The 14,960-nt window shown below is 67.0% G+C and overlaps 7 protein-coding genes across 7 annotated transcripts; 3 read left to right on the forward strand and 4 right to left on the reverse strand.

Moving 5' to 3' along the window:
* Positions 1-369: 369 nt before the first annotated feature.
* Positions 370-3,327, reverse strand: MICPUN_80832 (predicted protein; the record flags this gene model as incomplete). The annotated part of the gene is made up of 3 exons (XM_002501875.1): positions 370-1,112; positions 1,338-1,955; positions 2,049-3,327. Coding segments are annotated over 3 exons (2,640 nt in total), but the record flags the coding sequence as incomplete, so codon positions are not given.
* Positions 3,328-3,690: 363 nt separating this feature from the next.
* MICPUN_108161 (predicted protein) lies at positions 3,691-5,058 on the forward strand. Its single transcript, XM_002501476.1, has one exon. It carries the CDS (start codon positions 3,733-3,735, stop codon positions 4,978-4,980), a length of 1,248 nt encoding a protein of 415 aa, XP_002501522.1. The 5' UTR covers positions 3,691-3,732; the 3' UTR covers positions 4,981-5,058.
* Positions 5,059-5,078: 20 nt separating this feature from the next.
* MICPUN_58160 (predicted protein) lies at positions 5,079-7,085 on the reverse strand (the record flags this gene model as incomplete). Its single annotated transcript, XM_002501876.1, has 1 exon — positions 5,079-7,085. One exon carries the CDS (start codon positions 7,083-7,085, stop codon positions 5,079-5,081), a length of 2,007 nt encoding a protein of 668 aa, XP_002501922.1.
* A 508-nt stretch (positions 7,086-7,593) lies between these two features.
* Positions 7,594-11,148, forward strand: MICPUN_58161 (predicted protein; the record flags this gene model as incomplete). The annotated part of the gene is made up of 3 exons (XM_002501477.1): positions 7,594-7,852; positions 8,091-9,127; positions 9,187-11,148. The coding sequence occupies 3 exons, from the start codon at positions 7,594-7,596 to the stop codon at positions 11,146-11,148; spliced, it is 3,258 nt and encodes a 1,085-aa protein (XP_002501523.1).
* Positions 11,149-11,248: 100 nt separating this feature from the next.
* MICPUN_58162 (predicted protein) lies at positions 11,249-11,722 on the reverse strand (the record flags this gene model as incomplete). The annotated part of the gene is made up of 1 exon (XM_002501877.1): positions 11,249-11,722. One exon carries the CDS (start codon positions 11,720-11,722, stop codon positions 11,249-11,251), a length of 474 nt encoding a protein of 157 aa, XP_002501923.1.
* Positions 11,723-11,863: 141 nt separating this feature from the next.
* On the forward strand, positions 11,864-13,935 carry MICPUN_58163 (predicted protein; the record flags this gene model as incomplete). The annotated part of the gene is made up of 2 exons (XM_002501478.1): positions 11,864-11,909; positions 12,031-13,935. 2 exons carry the CDS (start codon positions 11,864-11,866, stop codon positions 13,287-13,289), a joined length of 1,305 nt encoding a protein of 434 aa, XP_002501524.1. The 3' UTR covers positions 13,290-13,935.
* On the reverse strand, positions 13,250-14,515 carry MICPUN_58164 (predicted protein; the record flags this gene model as incomplete). Its single annotated transcript, XM_002501878.1, has 1 exon — positions 13,250-14,515. One exon carries the CDS (start codon positions 14,513-14,515, stop codon positions 13,400-13,402), a length of 1,116 nt encoding a protein of 371 aa, XP_002501924.1. The 3' UTR covers positions 13,250-13,399.
* Between the last annotated feature and the right edge of the window lie 445 nt (positions 14,516-14,960).

A 14,960-nucleotide genomic window follows, 5' to 3' on the forward strand; every position in this document is an offset into this window, starting at 1 on the left:
CTGCGGCGGACAGAGCGCCCTGTGACCCGGCCACTGGCGGAGGTACTGCGCCGCCTCCGCGTGGCTGAGCTTCGAGGGTCGATCGTGCTCCGACGAACCCCGCGCCCGCTCGCGATTGTTCTCAACCTCGACGGACTTGCACTGCGAATCGGCCCACTTCTCCGACGCCGTGGCCTCCTCGGGCGTCGCCGCGAGCGCCTCCCGCTTCCTAGCCTCCGCGCGCGCCCGCTCCGTCCCGCCGGCGACGGCGGCGTCGCGGGCGTCGCCGTCCGGCTTCAGCCACGTCCCGAGCAAACCCTCGAGAATAATTCTGCTCGCCCGCTTCTCCGACCCCGCCATGCCGCCCGCGGCGGCGCCGCCAGCCTGCGTGCACGACGGGCACCCCGAGGCGCACGGACACTCGCTCACCGTCTTCAGCGCGCGTTCCCACAGGCTCTCGAGACTTTCGTAAGCCTTGGGCGCCAGACCGACCCCTTTGGGACACGTGTCGTATAGGTACATTCGAGCCCCGGCGCACTCGTCGCCAGATTCGGAGCGAAGGAATCGAACGGCGCCCTGAACGTCCCTGGCGTCGCACATCGCGAACGCGGGCACCAGCGCGACGCACAGGTTCACCACGCCGAACGTCGCGCGCGCCAAAACCCCGGTGTCGGTGATCTTGTGCCTGACAATCTCATCCGGAAGGTCCCACCACACCGCGTCGGTGACGAAATCCGCGGAGAGGAGCCCGGGCGGGGGATACGCCCGCTCGCGTCGCACCTCGAATGTGTACTGGTCCTTGGCGACCATGCCGACGACGCGCTCGACGACGCGCGCGCGCCCGACGCTGCATCTCACGTTGGCGTAGCCCACGCGCCGCCGTCTCGGTGCGGCGATCCCCCGCGGGGGATCGGCGTCGAGCTCGGTGACGGATTCGTGCGACTTCGGGTGCGTGCTTTCGTTCCTGTGGGCAGAGTTGGTTCGGCACCTCGCCGTCCGCGTGCGCTCGTCCAGGGCTTCGACGAGGTACTGCCTGTCCTGGAAGAGGTACACGCACCCTTCGTACACGCGCGACATCGCGCGGTGCGCCTCCACCTTCTCGATCACCTTCGCGCCCGTCTTGACGTCTTGACCTTGCGTGCAGTCCAACAGAGTCCACGGCTCGCCGCAGCTCGGCGCGCCGCGTATGGTGACGTGGTGGTGCGGCCGGAAGTTATCGCGGCATCGCGCCACCCCCGTGGCACGGTTCATCACCAAAAGCGGGGTGCCGTCGTCCCACGGCACGTCCACGTACCCCCGGTCGTTGGGCGTCGGCGGAGAACTCGCGAGTTGAAGTCGCGGCGTGTCCCGGAGGCAACTCTTGAGCGCGACGAGGAAAGGCGTGCGAACGGCTTCGTCCTTGTTCCTCGCAGCCTGCTCGCGGTACGCCCTCGCCGCCTCCGGGTGGTCGAAGAGGTCCGCCTCGTTCTTGACGTCGATGGGCGTCTCGAACGCGGCGCACGCGAGGTGCTGCTCGAGAATCGCCGGGTTGCTCGGATCGATCAGCGCCGCCTCCGCCGATCGCCGAAAGAGCGCCTCGGGATGCGAGCAATAGAACGAGTCGAGCGGGCGCTCGCACGCGACGACGACCGCGAGCGAGCACCCGAGCCTGCGGCCCGCGCGACCCGCCTGCTGCCACATCGCGGCCGCCGTCTCGGGCACTCCCACGTGCACCGTCGCGTCGAGATCGCCGACGTCTATGCCCATCTCGAGAGCGCTGGTGCACACCAAGCAAGACACTTCTCCGCTCGCCAACCTCCCCTCGAGGTTGCGCCTCAGGTCCGCGTCGTACCCACCGCGATAGGAATCCACGCGCGCGATGAGGTCCTGCCGCCCGGCTTTGAGCAATATCGCCTTGACGTCCCTGCAGACGCTCTCGGTGAGCTTCCTGGCGTAGACAAAGGCCAGGCACCTGATTCTGTTTTGAACCAAGCTGGCTATGACCTCGGCAGCCTCCGCGTAAGGGCTTCGCCTCTGCGCGACGGTGTCGCCCCTCCCGCCGGCGCCGTGAGCCCTCGCGCCGCCGTTACCGCCGTTTCCATTCTCCGCGATGGATCCATCCTCGGCCGCGATGGATCCGAGCTCGGGCGGCTGCCACAGGATCATCGCCTTCTCTCCGGAAGGGGCGCCGTTTCGGGTCACCGCAACCGGATCTTTCGTGGTCAGCTGCTTGACCAGCTGCGCGGGGTTATCTATCGTCGCCGACGTGCATATAAACTCCGGACCCGGTCCGTCGCACGCGCGGCACAGGCGAATCACCCTTCGAAAGACGTTGGCGACGTGCGACCCAAACACCCCCCGGCACGTGTGAGCCTCGTCCACCACCACGAGCTCCAGGTGCTGCCAGAACGTCTTGGTGAACTTCTTGCTCTGATACCCGGGCAGCAGGTAGTGGTGCAGGGAGTCGGGGTTGGTCAGCAACAACTGCGTCTTCTCGCTCTTGATCACGACGCGGTCGGACTCCTTGGTGTCGCCGTCCAGCGTCCGCACGGTTATGGACGCCATCCCCCGAAGCTTTTTTAGCGTCGAGCCCTCGTACGCGCCGCTCTCCGCGAGTCTCTCGGCAGCTTCTGGAAACTTCCGGAACTTCGCGAGCTGATCGTTCGCCAGCGCCTTCAACGGAAACAGCACGATCGCGCGCGAGCTCCGCTTCTCCCCCAGCCTCTGCAGCAAAGGCACCGCGTACGCCAGAGACTTGCCGGACGCCGTCGGCGTGGCGATGACCACCGAGCGCTTTCCCTTCGTCGCCGCGTGTATCGCCTCCTTCTGATGCGAGTAGAGCTTAGTGACGCCCACCTCCTGAAGGACCAAGCGCGTGGCTTCGTCGAGCTTGAACCCCGAAGGACCGTCGCATCGTTCCTCCGCGGGCGCGATCCACTCGACGTGTTTCACCTGGGGCTTGGATCTGAGCGATTCCACGTACGCCCTGACGTCGTCGCCGGGTGACGCGGGCGCGCTGGTGGCGGGGCGTTGGGTCGGGCGGGGTATCGACGGGGGCGTGGGTCGCGGGTCGTGACGGCGCTTCTTCCGCGCGGAGGATCCGCCGGTGCGCGGGGTGGAGCCCGGCGCGATGCGGACGCGCGCGGGTGTCGTCCCTCCCCTCGCGGCTCCCCTCGCGGGCGTCGCGAACGTCGGCGGCGGCTCGGGTCTGGACCCGGACCCCGGCGTGATGCGCTTGCCACGCGCGCCGATGACGGCGATGCCGTCGTCGCTGTCGGTGTCCTGTCCGTCGGGCGCCGTCTGCGCCGCCGCGTCTCCGCCTTGCGCGTCGGGAGGGACGACACCCGCGCGAAGCAGGAGCGCCTCCATCTCGAGCTCCGCGACCGTCTTGAGTCGCGGCATCGTCGCCGCGCGGGGCGTCGCCCCGCGTGGCGACGGTCTCGCGTCGTCCATGCGACCCGCGGAGCCGATACCTCCGCGCGCGCCGCGTGTGGCGCTGCCCGGACCGGCACAGCTGTCCGCAAATCGGTTTGAAACAACGACTGGAAGGGAGCGCCTGAATAACGAGAATATGGATTCTGACTAGTTCACATACGTTTCTAAAGTTAAACCACGAATTATCACCTACTTGAATGCCCATACGATAACTGGGTCATTTTACCGTTTACAGAAAGGCTTCTCTTTTCCCATTTCGTTCGTCGGTCACGTGCGCTCGATATTCATTGTCGAACGCGGAGTACCTCGCGGGAACGCGGACCGCCCGCGCCCGAGGCCATGCCGAAGGTCCACTTCCGCCACAACTGGGAGCGCCTGAGCTCCCTCAAGGGAGCCGCGCCCATCGATACCGGCGACGGCTTCGAGGGCGGCACCACCTGGCGCGTGGGGTTGCGGGCCAACCTCACGGGCGATCCGCAATTCAGCGAGTCTTCCGACTTTGGCGCGTACAACCCGGTTCACATCGTCCCGTCGTCCTACCGGTTCGACTACCACTTCGGCCACGCCCCCAAGGGCCTCAAGACCAAGAAGAACCTCGACGGATACCGTCAGAGCGACGCCGCCGCGCTCGCCGAGTACGACGAGGAGATCCTCGCGGTGCAGCACAAGGCGAACGGCAAGCGGCGAAGGCTCGCGGCGCTCGCGCTGAAGAACCCGCACGTGCCGCTGTGCTTCAAGCCGTGGATCCGCGCCCAGCTGATACACTCCATAATCCGACAGGAGATCATCCTCGCCAACTACGACATGCTCGTGGTCATGCCGTGGTCCCCGAGGGCGAGCCCGCTCTGGGTCCTCATCCCGCTGGTCTGGGGGTGGATCCCTCTGGCGGTGGTGGGACCGTTTCTGTTCCTGTACACGCTGCTCGCGGGGTACCCGTACTGGTGGGTCCCCGGCGCGTTCCAGCACCAGATCTTCGAGACGATCTTCAGCGTGCCCGTCTTTCTCGCCGCGCAGCTCGCGTGCTTCGCGCTCATGCCGTTGGATTGGATCCTCGGCCGGCTTCGGGTACCGTACTGCGGCCCCGTCGCCGGGGACGTGGGTCGGAAGGAACGGAGGGACGGATGGATGAAGGAGGAGCTCAAGAAGGGGCGCAAACCCGAGCTGGACCCGGAGGCGATCGACGACGACGTCGAGCGGTCCATGCGACGCATCGCGAGCAAGATGACCAAGAAGCTGAAGAAGGATTTCGTGTTTTACAAGCGCGAGGTGAGCAAGGCGAAGGCGAACCCGGCGGGTGATGACTGGACCGAGTCGTTCGTCATGATGTCCATAGAGATCGAGGCTGACGGGGAGAAGACGTCCGAGAGCGAGTACGAGACGTCTTCGGACGAGGACGAGAGCGACTACGACGAGGACGAGGAGTCGGGGAGCGGCGGGGACGAGGGGGGCGCGGGCGTGGGCGAGGACGACGACGACGTCGAGGCGGCTCGCAAGCCGAGGAGCCCGAGGCGAACCTCGAGTCAGCGGAGGAGCGGCAGCCCGAGGGCCACGCGGAAGATGACCGGCGTCGTGCCCGAGGAGGTGTGAAGGCACCGTTCGATTGTTGTTGTTATTCTTTCGTGACGAGGGTCGTGCCTTGTACGTGTAAAAGTTACTCACGTGTTCATTCTTTCGTGACAAAGGTTCTACGCCGGGGAGTTGATTCGCGCCCACGTCCCTTCCGTCTCGACCGGGTGGTACTTGGCGGGTTCCTTGAACGTCGACGTCTTCCTGGATTTGCTGTACCAGTACCGCCTCGGGACTTCGTCCTCCGATTTGGGCTTGGTCCTTCGCTCCGCCCACTCCTCGGCGCTCTCCTCGCGAGTCGCCGCCGCCGCCACCCTCACCTCCCCGAGACCCGGATCTACGCCCTTACCCCGGCGAACCTTGCCGTTGACCGCGAACGTCGCCAGCTGTGTCTTCTGAGCCGCATCGAGAGCCGGTTTAGTGTTCGCCCCACTTCGTGTACCAGCGTCCCCTTCCACCACGAACGCGGCGAGCGAGACGGAGTCGACGTGCGCCGACGCCGGCTTGGCCTTTGACGACGCCGACCCGCTCGCGTCAAAGCTCACGATGACCCGAACGGCGTCGTACCGCGCCAGCTGTGTCCCCTCGCCCGCGCCGCCAGCCGTGACCAGCCGGTGACTCGTCTCCCCGCGCGTCACGAGCGCACCGGCGGGAAGCGTCGCCTCGATGACACGAACCGCCCCGTCGACGCGCCTCTCGAGGACGAACGCCAGTCGCAACGGAGCCTTGGGGGGCGCGCCGACGAACGTCACCTTGGCTTCGAAATGAGTCGTTCGCCTCGGCGGCTCGGGCTCGCGCCGGTCGGTCTCCTCCGGGACGGACGCGACCGCCGCGCCCTCGGCTTTCGCCCCTTCTTTTTTACCACCACCGCCGAACATCCTGGCGAAGAAACCCGCCCGCTTCGGCTTCGTCTTCATCTCCTTCGCCGATGCTGCGCGGAGCAGCGCGGCGGTTGACTTTTGTCGGCTTTGGCTCTGGCCAACATCCTCGTCCTCTTTCTCATCCTCCGCCGGCGTCGTCGCCGCCGCGTCCTCGTCGACCCTTTCGACGTCCGAGTCGGCGCTCGGCGGCGAATCGACGACGCGACCGCTCGCCTCCCCTTCCTCCTCGTCGTCCGCGCCCCCCTCCCTCACCCACGGCCGCCGCGCCCTCGCGAGCGCTCGGTCGACCTCGAAGAGACCCGACCGCTCGTCCCCTCCCGAACCCTCCCGACGCGTCCCGTCCCCGTCCCCGTCCCCATCCCCGTCCCCGGGTGCCGACTCGGCCTGTACGTTCGGCCTGTACGCGAACGCGACGTCGTACCTGAAGGCGTCGTCCCAGGGACCAAACCCGAGCGACATTCCTCCCTCCTTGTCGCCCTCCCCCGGCGCCGTTCCACCGATTCCCCCCGCTCCGACGAATGCGATGCGATGCTTCGACTCCATCTCCCGCGCGAACGTCTCGATGTCCGCGGCGGCGGCGGCGGCTCGCGCCGCGGATTCCGCCGCCGACGCCAGCCGCCGGTCGCGGTCGTCGGGTTCGTAGTCGCCAGCTGTGTCATCGTCGGGTTCGGCGGCGTCATCTTCGTCGGACATCCGCGGTGGTCGCTCCCCGTCTGGTCGCTGCGCGCCGAGCCGCGCGCCTTCCCCCCTCGCGTCCGCGCGTTCGCGCCTGTACATCTCCGCGATCCGGGCTCGCTGCGCCTCCGTCTCGGCTCGCGCGCGATCGACGCGTCTCGCGAGGCGCGACTCTTCGGGCGCCATGAACGCCCATGGGTCAGTCTCTTCCGACCCGTCGTCTTCGTCCGTCTCGCGCTCCGTCTCCGGCGCGCCCGCGGACGCTCCGCGCATCGCGGCGGAGGCTGCGCGCCTCGCGAGGACGGTCGATTTTTGCGCCGCCAGCTGCGCGTCGCCTATGAGCCCGGCGTCGCGTAGCGTGTCGAGGGCGAGGATCTTGGAGACGGCACCGTGCGACTCGGAGTTGACGATGCGGTCGAGGACCTGCGCCACCTCGGAGGCGTGTTCCTCGGAGGTTATTCGGCGGTTGTTGAGCAGGAATAAGCTCTCGCCGAGACGTCGCGTCATCTGCGCCGGCCAGGTCGGTCCGGTGGACGATGGGCCGGGAGGGAAGGACTCGAGAGCGGCCATTGATGTGTCGTTGTTGTTTTTCCCCGATACGTTCCCCCCCCGCTCGTCTATGGGATCCCGGCCTCGTCCAGCGCGTCGAGCGCGGATATCACCGCGCGAGGATGTCGACAAAGGAACGGACAGTACCCCGCGACGTGCGCGGCGGGTCCGAGCGCCGAGGTCTGACCGCTCGGCGCCCTTCGTGCTGCGCGCAACTGGACGTTCGCGAAACCGCCCAAACGCTGCGACGCGAGGCTCGTCCAAACATGTGAGATGTGCCATTTTTCCTCGGTTGAGCCATTTGGTCGCATCTTGGACCCACAAACGACGCGCGCCGTGCGATACGCGACCGCGACCGCGCCGAGGCGTCGCCCCAAAATTCATTCGAGCCCGCGCGAGCCGAGCCCGCGCGAACCGAGCGCTAATCCGCACCCCGCGCACTTAGCGGAGCCCGCACCAGCGAACGCGCTGGAAATACAATCAGCGAGCAGCCCAACGCAGGGTTCAATATCAGGGAAGAGGGGGTCCGATGGCGCGCAAGCCCCTCGAAGAGGTCACCGAGGACGAGTTCCTCGCGGATCTGGTGCGCACCCGATGCCCCCGATCGATTCTTCACCCGCCCGCGCGTCCCGACGCGTCTCGCCCGCGCTCGCACGCGGCTGTTTCAATATTCCAGCGGCGACCCGCACTGCCCGCCATACGAGCTGAAAATCATGCGCCTCCAACCCCCGTGCAGATATCCTTCCTGCAGGCGAAGGGCCGGTTCAAGCTCGCGCCGGAGGGGTGCGGTGCGTATCCCCCAGATCTCCCCGAAATGCCGATCGCCCGAATTTTCCCACCCCGCGCACGCGCGCGATCCCTCGAGCCCCTTCGCCACCTGCGCACAAAAATCCCTCCTCGCAACAACATCCCGCCGGAAAACATGCCGTCGCGTCAACGACGACGATCAGATCAAATCTTTCCCCGCTCTCGTCGGTGAACCGACCCTGAACCGACACACCGTCCACTCCCGTTCCGTCAAAACAGACCCCGAATCCTTCCCGCGTCGCACCCTGAACGGCTTCAAGCTGGACCTCTTCGGCCTGTACCGAGCGGTGTGCGTCCGCGGCGGCTTCCCCCGCGCCGATCGCAAAAAGTCCGACGCGCCCAAGCTGAACTGGACCCGGGACGTGTTCACCCGACTGGCGAACCACACGGACACGCACAAGGCCACCAGCGTGGGCCACGACCTCATCACGCACTACCAGAACTACCTGGCGGAGTACGAGGACGAGCACCCGGAGGACGTGAGCGTACCAGACGCGGGTGACGACCCCGTCGAGTTTGAGCGCTGCGAGCCCAAACAAGTCGGCAAGCTCCCGGAGGGCGCCGGGGGTGCCGGCGATGGGGCGACGGGAGGGCGGGGCCGCGGCGGCGCGCGCCGCGGACCCGGGCGTCCGAGGGGCAGCGGGCGCGGGGCGCGGGGTGGGGGTAGATCTCGCGCTCGCGTGCCCCGCGTGAAGCGCAGAGCCGCGTCTGATTTTCAGGTTGGCTGCCGCGTGAAGGTTTTCTGGCGCGCGATGGACGAGTGGTACTCCGGGGTCATCGAGGAGCAGGAGAGCTCGGAGGGTGCCGAGGGTGCCGAGGGTGCTGAGGGTGCCGACGCCGCCGAGCCCGTCGTCCTCAGCAAGGTGGTGTACGACGACGGAGACGTCGAGGTGCTCGACCTGGTCGGGGGCGTCGAGAAAGTCGTCCTGCTGACGTACGTCGACGGTTCCGCAACCTCCGACGCCGAGCTCGAGCCCGTCTTCGAGCCCGAAGGAGACTCCGAAGGAGACGACTCCGACGAAGATCTACCGGGCGGAGGACGCGGAGGAGGACGCCGGTCGACTCGGGACCCTCGAATCTCCGTCAGTCGCAGGACCCTGGCGAAAGAGGAGAACGCGCCGACGAGAGCGCCCGGCGGCGGGCCCGGCGCCAGAGAGCTCAGACGAAGGAACCCCGCGCGCGCCGCCGCCGCCGGCGCGGGTGGTAACGCGAACGAAGACGGCGAGCCCGACGACGCGAGGGTCCGGGCAGTGTTGGTGAGTTTATTTTTAATCTTTGTATGGGCAATTAGACTGACGTGGTTTTTTGTTTACAGGAGCGGATGAAAGGTAACGAGGCGGCGAAATCGTTGGCGGAGCTCGCGGCGGACGCGGAGCCCCCGGAGGAGGTGTTCAGGGTCGGGTACAAGATGGGCGCCAGGCGGGCCATCGCGTGCGCCGCCGCCGTCGTCGCCGCCGCGGCCGCGCGCGTCGGTTCCAATCATGTTCGATCCGTTACGGCCGTTACAGCCGTTAGGGGTGACGGGGTCGATCCGAAGGAGCGGGCGAAGGAACGGACACCGGAGTTGACGGCGACGGCGGCGGGAGGCGGCGGCGACGGCGGGGCGGCGGCGGCGGCGGCGGCGGTGGGCGTCGCCGCGTCCGGCGCGAGGGAGCGCCGCGTCCGGAAGAAAAACTCAAAGTACGCCGACGACTCGGACGACGACGAGGACAAGTCCGCGAAGAAGGCGAAGAAGAAGAAGAAGGACGGCGACGACGTCGACGACAAGGCGGCCGGCGAGAAGGCGGCCGACGGGAAGGGTACCAAGCAGGACGCCAAGCAGGACACCAAAAAGGGTTCCAAGTCAAAGTCCGAGTCCCCCGGGGTGGAAGACCGCGCGGCGGAGCGATCGGACGCGCTGGAACGAGAGCTTGAGGATCTCCGTTCCGAGGTGGCCGAGCTCCGGCGAGAGAAGGCGATCCGGGAGGAGGGCGAACGGCGCGGGGAGAAGCTCGCGCGCGACGCCGCGAAGGAGGGCGGCGCGTGGGACGACCCGACCGCGTCCGCTGCCGCCGACCCGACTCTCACCCGCGTCCTCGCCGCGCTCGAAGAGATCCTCGCCAAGGAAGTTTTTGACCCCAGAGTCGACGACGACGATTTGGACGAAGCGTACGACGGCGAAGACGAGCTGGACCTGGGCGCCCCGTGCGGCGACGACGACGCGCGCGGGATCGACACCGACGCCGTGCGCGCCGTGCTCGGCGTCGACGCCTCCGCCGAGCGGTGGAGGGCGGAACGCGGGTACAATCCAAACGCGTTAAATAACGCGGCGCAAACGAACCGAAGCTTTCCGCCGGTTCCTCCCGGATCCGCCGTCCTAACGGCACCCCCGTCGGCACCCCCGTCGGCACCCCCCGCGCTTCCCCCCCTCCCGGTCCAATCCCCCGCGGACATCGTCGCGGCGGCGTACGAGGAGGCTCGCCAGAAACGGGCCGCCGCGGATGACGCGTTGGCCAACATCCTGGACCCGGTCAAGCTCGAGCAAGTCCAGGCCGACGCGTACAATCCCAAGCCGACGACGACGGTGGGACGGCTCATCAAGGCGGCGAACAACGCGGCGACGCGCGCGGAGCGCATCGCCGCGGGCGGCGGCGGCGACGGGCGCGCACTGAGGGTGGCGGGTATCAAACGCGCGGGTCCGGGCCGCCCGCCGGGGTCGACGAGTCGAGCCAAGCTCGTCGCGAAACCCGCCGGTACCAGGCCGTCGCAGGCGGACATGATGGAGAGGTGCGGGCCGGGCGCGGACGATTACGAGTTCAGGCCGCCGCTGGGGCAGAGCGCGAGGGCGGCGGCGGCCAAGGCGTTCGACACGGCGAAGGCTTTGGATGAAAAACCATCCAAAGACGCAAAGGCTTTGGACAAAAAACCGAACGGGGGGGACGGCGGCGAGGACGGCGGCGAGGACGGCGGCTTGGAGAAAGGCGTGGAGAAAGGCGGGGCGGTTAGTTGGGGCGACGGGGGTCGTGTCATCGACGGGGACAGGGCGCTCACCGGCTGGCTCACCAAGCGGGGCTGGGGCGAGTACGCGGCTGCTTTCGCCGCAAAGGGGTTCACCCTCGCCGGGCTCGGCTCGTTGACGATGCAGAACCTCGAGGATACCGTGACGGACCGAGCGGACGTCCGCGAGGCGATCTGGGGCGCCATCGAGGCGATGCGGAGCCGGGAAAAGGACGTCGGTGTCCGCGGGAGGGAGCCGGCGAGGACGCCGAAGTCGGCGAAGCGTCCGAGGACGAACTGACGTGATTTGTCAGAAGATTTAGCGACGAGTCGGAGAGGGTGAATGAACGCGTCACGAGAGTACGACGTCTCCGACACCTTCGATACCAAGTCTACGCCGGCTACGACGACGACGGCGCGTCTGGCGCGGGCGGATCCTCCCTGCATCCCTGCGCTCTCATCTGCGAAATTTCCTGCTCAAATTGTTTCACCTCGTTCCTCGACGACTCCAACTTGGCCATCGCCTCCCCTTCGTTCGCCCTCGCCTCGCTCTTCGCCAGCTCGCACGCCTTCAGCTCGTCCCGCAGGTCCTTGTTCGCGCCCTCGTACTCTTCGATCTTCATCTGCGTCTCGCTGACGTGCGTCGCGAGGTCCTCCGCGTGCGTCACCTCGAGCGCGTCCAGCTTCTCCTTGCAGTCGCGCTGCGCCATGAGCTTCTTGAGGTCCGACGTCGCGATCCGATGGAGTTGCTCCAGCCTGCCGTGCTCACCCCGCAGCGCGGACAGCCGGTTGGAGGTGTTGAGGGTCGCTATCGCGAAGGCCAGGGCGACTATGATGGGGAGTGTGCGCGCGACGACGTCTCGCTTTCGGGCCATGGCTCCCCGTCGTGGTGCGACGTGATCTGATGACATCGATGCGTCTGAACCGCTGACGGAGACGACTCGATGGTAACGAACAGATCGTGCGCACATAAGTCGTCGCGGAGCGACACGAGCGGACCGTAGCTCGGTCCCGCCATGGAAGAAGACGACGTTCCCCACGCGGACATCGAACTGGACGCCGGTGAGCACCGACGCGGATTCGACTCCCGACGACTCCCGTCGCCACCCCTCCGAACCCACCGCGACCTCCCTGTCGGCAATCTCGTTACGAACTTAGTCATCCAACGTCGCCCCATCCGCAGGCGCCGAGCCGGGCGAGTTCGAGTCCCGACTGCTCTCGCTGCTCCGCCGGCTGCTTCCCGAGTGGGTGGACGTCCGTGATATCGCCGTGGAGCCCATCACCGGGGGCATCACAAACGAGCTGACGCTGGCGATCCCGACGGTGCACGCACCCGGGTCGCGCGAGGGAGACGAGACACGGCGTGGAGGAGGAGGAGAAGGAAGGGTCGAACCCGTGGTGGTTCGGGTGTTCGGCAACGGAACCGACGCCTTCCTCGACCGCGCCGCGGAGAACCGCGCCGTGCGCGCGCTCAACGCCCACGGCTTCGGCGCGACGTGCCTCGCCACCTTCGCCAACGGCAGGGTCGAGGAGGCGCTCACGCGGCTGCGGCCGATGACGCCGGCGGAGATGCCTTCGCCGGGCGGAGCGGCGGCGATCGCGGGCGCCATGGCGCGGCTCCACTCGCTCCCGCTCGACGTCGTGCCGGTGTCCACCTCGGCACCTACCTCGGCACCCACCTCGGCACCCATCGGCACCCGAAGGACGACGTACGACGTCCTCCGCGAATGGCTTCGAAACGCGAAGGCGTGGGATTTTCGACCCGCCGCAGCCGCCGCGAGGGGATCCACCGTGGAGGCGATGCGAGCCGCGCGGGACGCGCTGGGGCTCGACGACATCGACATCGACGACGAGGTGGGACGGTTGGAGGCGGCGGCGGCGGCGCACGCGGCGCGGGTGGGTGTTGGAGGCGCGTGTTCGGTATCGATATCCGACGCGTCCGCGTTTGTCCCGCTGCACAACGACGCCCTCGCCGGTAACTTCCTCGTCGACCCCTTCTGGGACGCCAAATCCGGAAAGCCGCCGAGGGAGATGCGGACGATAGACTTCGAGTACATCTGCGTCGGGCCGAGGGGTTTCGACGTCGCGAACCACTTCATCGAGCACGCGGGGTTCGAGTGCGACTGGTCGCTGCTGCCGGATGCGGATACGAGGTTTCGGTTTTATCGCGCCTACCAATCGTCCCTCGACGTGTACCAATCGCGTCCACCTTCGCAAACGGACGCGGCGTCCGCGGCGGCGGGGGATTCGATCGAATCGATGGAGCTGGAGGTGGCGCTGATGACGCCGGTGTCGCACCTGTGGTGGGGGCTGTGGGCGGTGATGCAGGCGACGACGAGCACGATCGATTTCGACTACTTGGGGTACGCGGCAAAGAGGCTCGAGGCGTTTCGGGAGACCAGGACGACATCTTTGGAACGTAGAGTACAAGTGACTAGCTAATAATCTTAGAGTGGCGAGGACAAACCTTCGTGAGATTACGATAGTGGCGACGATCACGTGTACAAAGCCGTGAAAAATAACATAGGGGAAGGGAACCGAGGACCGGCTCGTCACGACCTCGCGGACGAGGTCCGCTTGAGGCTTCCGCCGGGCGAACCCAGCCCGCTCTTCTTCAACTTCTCCTTGGCCTCGCTCAGCTGCCGCCGCAGCTTGGCGTTCTCCTTCTCGAGCTCCGATATCTTCTTCTCCTGGTCCCGAGACCGCTTCTCGAGCTCCTCCGCGTGCTGCGCCTTGCGCCGGTGCGACCTCGCCGCGCTCTCCCTGTTCTTACGCTGGCGCTCCTCGGCGCGAAGCCTCTTCTCCTCCTCCGTCTCGGTGTCGACCTCGCCCTTGCGCCGCCTGCCCTTCTTCTTCGGGGGTAGGTTGACGATCGGGCGATCTGACTCGATCGCGACGCGGCCCCGCTTCTTGGTCTCCTTGGCTGCCGGCGCCGCCGCCGCCGCCGCCGCCGAGCCCGCCTTCCCGGGCGACGCCGGTCCCTTATCTTTGCTCCTGGTCCCTCGCGGCGGAGCTGCCATGACCTCCAACGCGGCGTTCTCCAGCGCCACCTTCTGGCTCCCCGCGATTCCTCGCAACGGCGCGGGGTTCGCCGAGTTGACGAGCAGGTCCACCCACTCCTTCGTCGTCTTGGTGACAGTCTTGGCGGGATGTTCCGCGACCAACTTGTCCAGGGACGCCTGCGAGATGAGCGAGCCCCCCGGGAAGGCTCCGGACCCGAGGGTCGCGCCGCCCTGGAGGAGAGTGCCGAGGCCGGACAAACCGGACGCGAGCGCGCCGAGAGCCGCCTGGCCCTGCGTCGCGGATTGCTGGCGCTTCCAGCCCGGCCCGTCGCCCGTCGCGGGGGGTGCGCTCATGATGTCGTGCCATATCTCCTGCGCCGTCTTGCCGGAGTTGGAGGTGTCGCCGCTGACGTTCGACGCGGTGATTCGCGCGGAGCGGCCGGACGACCGCCCGCCGCCGAGGCTGCCCTGCCTGGACAGAGGCGCGCCCTCGCCGCGGCCCAGAGCGGGCTGCTCCTTGAAGAGGTCGCCCACGCGCTGCGAGAACTGCGCGGCATCCATCGAAGCTTCGTCGCCCAGGGTCTGGAGGAGCACGTCGCTCATGCTGATCTGCCCGGTGAGGGTCCCGGGCGTGGCGGAAGCCGCGGCGCCCCTGCGCGTCGGCATCGCGCGATACGAACCCGAGCGGCGTCGAACGCGAGGAGGACGAGTGGCCAGCGCCCGCGCCCTTCGGGTGGAAAATTCTCCCAGAGCTTGCCGGTCAAACACGTGCAATCGCGATATGAATCTTCGCGTCGAAGTTCTGAACGTCCAAACAGTCAGGGGAAATATGATAAATATTGAATTTCGCTTGTGTAGTCCACATACGTTGAATACCCACGTGAATTTGATGGGCGATTGGGGTTAAAAGATGAACTGATTTTGATGATGGTCTCCCGCAGTAGGGTGTTTTAGTAGCAAATTCCGCCCAGAAATTCCGCCCAGAATTCCGCCTAGCCTGGGCGGAATTCCGCCCAGAAAGCGGAATTCTAGGCGGAATTCCGCCTAGTTTTTGCACTTCTAAAACACCCTAGCTAGTGCCTGGTAAAAAATCCTTTCCAGAGCCACCATG

Source organism: Micromonas commoda, chromosome 4 (genome assembly GCF_000090985.2).
Source record: "Micromonas commoda chromosome 4, complete sequence".
Classification (NCBI taxonomy): Eukaryota; Viridiplantae; Chlorophyta; class Mamiellophyceae; order Mamiellales; family Mamiellaceae; genus Micromonas; species Micromonas commoda.

What these genes read in the sequence shown, in the direction of transcription:
- MICPUN_108161 (XM_002501476.1), top strand. Translation starts at nt 3,733, where the DNA reads ATGCCGAAGGTCCACTTCCGCCACAACTGGGAGCGCCTGAGCTCCCTC.